This window comes from Alligator sinensis, unplaced genomic scaffold (assembly GCF_000455745.1).
Source record: "Alligator sinensis unplaced genomic scaffold, ASM45574v1 scaffold184_1, whole genome shotgun sequence".
NCBI lineage: Eukaryota > Metazoa > Chordata > Crocodylia > Alligatoridae > Alligator > Alligator sinensis.
This window is the reverse complement of record NW_005842983.1, coordinates 174,064-175,531: the sequence shown is the minus strand read 5'-3', so window position 1 is coordinate 175,531 and position 1,468 is coordinate 174,064. Positions and strand designations below refer to the sequence as shown.

Below are 1,468 nucleotides of genomic sequence, written 5' to 3'. Positions count from 1 at the left end.
CCTGGTGCTGGCCCGGCCGCCTCGGGGCCCGGGTCCTCACCCTCACCGTCACCGGGGCCCTCCTTGGCCCAGCTGCCCTCCTTGGCCCACGCCCCCGGTGACGACCCCTCCTTGGCCCACGTCCCTGGCGACGACCCTTCCTTGGCCCACGTCCCTGGCGACGACCCCTCCTTGGCCCAGTTGGACGGTGATGACCTCTCTTTGCTCCAGTTGCCTGGCGACGACCCCTCTTTTGCCCAGTTACCTGGCGATGACCCCTCCTTCGCCCAGTTGGCAATGGAAGACCCTTCTTTGCTCCAGTTGGCCATGGCTGACCCCTCTTTGACCCAGTTGGCTGCTGATGTCCCCTCCTTTGTCCAGTTGGCCGCCGATGACCCCTCCTTTGTCCAGTTGCTTGGCGACAACCCATCCTTGGCCCAGCTGCCTGTGGAAGACCCATCCTTGACCCAGTTGGCGGTAGAAGACCCGTCCTTGACCCAGCTGGCCCCTGCTGCCCCATCCTTGGCCCAGGCGGGCTGCAGCAAGTGCTGCTTGCGGTGGCGCTGGGCCACCTCATAGGCTGACTCCACCTTGACAATGCAGATGTCGGACACGGCATCCTCGTCCCCGTCATCCTCCTCGTCATCATCGTCCTCGTCCTTGGGCTCAGGCTCCTCGGCCAGGCGCAGCTCCAGCTTGACAGGTGGGCGAGGCTTGCGGGGGGCCGGTTTGGTGTGGCGCAAGGGGGCTGGGCGCGGGCCCCCGCCTGCCCCAGGCTTGTCCTCCTTGAGGCCGATCCGGGGCTCGATGAACTGGGACAAGGCATTGCGGCACTTTTCCACCACATGTTCCATCTGCAGGTAACTGGCAGCCGTCAGGTAGTTGACTACATCGCGGACGGCAAACTCCAGGGCACCCGTGTAGCAGGAAAGCAGCAGGTCGGCCACAATGCGGGCGCTGTGGACCAGCGAGACCTGCAGCTCGGAGCTGGGGTTGAGCAGGAACTGGTCGCGCAGGAAGGGTGAGCAGGCTGCCAGGATCACCTTGTGCCCCCGGAACTTGAGGCTCTCGGCCACGATGGTCACGTCGCAGAACCGCTCCTCGGCCCGCAGCTGGTTCATGTTGCGCAGCGTGGCTGCCTCGTGGCCTGGCAGCTGGAAGCGCAGCAGCTCCGGCCCCGATGCCATTGTTGCGCCCAGAGACGGGGCCTGGGGGGCCGGGGTGGGGATGCTGGGGGGACCCAGGGGCTTTGGAGGGGCCGAGATGGGGGTTTGGATGGACCTGGGGAGGTGAGGGACTGAGATGGGGATGCTAGGGGGACCCGAGGGCTCTGGATGAGTGCAGATAGGGATTTGGGGGAACCTGGGAGGGTTGAGAGTGGGCGAGCTGGAGGGGCTTGGGGGTGTCTAGAGGCCTGTCTAGGGGAAAGAAATGGGGGGGCTTGGACGTGTCTGAGGGGGGTTCAGAAGTGGCTGGGGGGGGGGGGGGG

At 66.0% G+C, this 1,468-nt stretch overlaps 1 protein-coding gene across 1 annotated transcript in view; it reads right to left on the bottom strand.

Annotated features, from left to right (window-relative positions):
- Positions 1 to 1,441, bottom strand: part of ZBTB12 (zinc finger and BTB domain containing 12) — a 2,907-nt gene extending 1,466 nt beyond the window's left edge. The window contains exon 1 of the mRNA XM_025192934.1: positions 9 to 1,441. Coding sequence (XP_025048719.1) covers positions 9 to 1,166 — 1,158 coding nt within the window. The 5' untranslated portion in view covers positions 1,167 to 1,441. The remainder of the gene's footprint in view (positions 1 to 8) is intronic.
- Between the last annotated feature and the right edge of the window lie 27 nt (positions 1,442 to 1,468).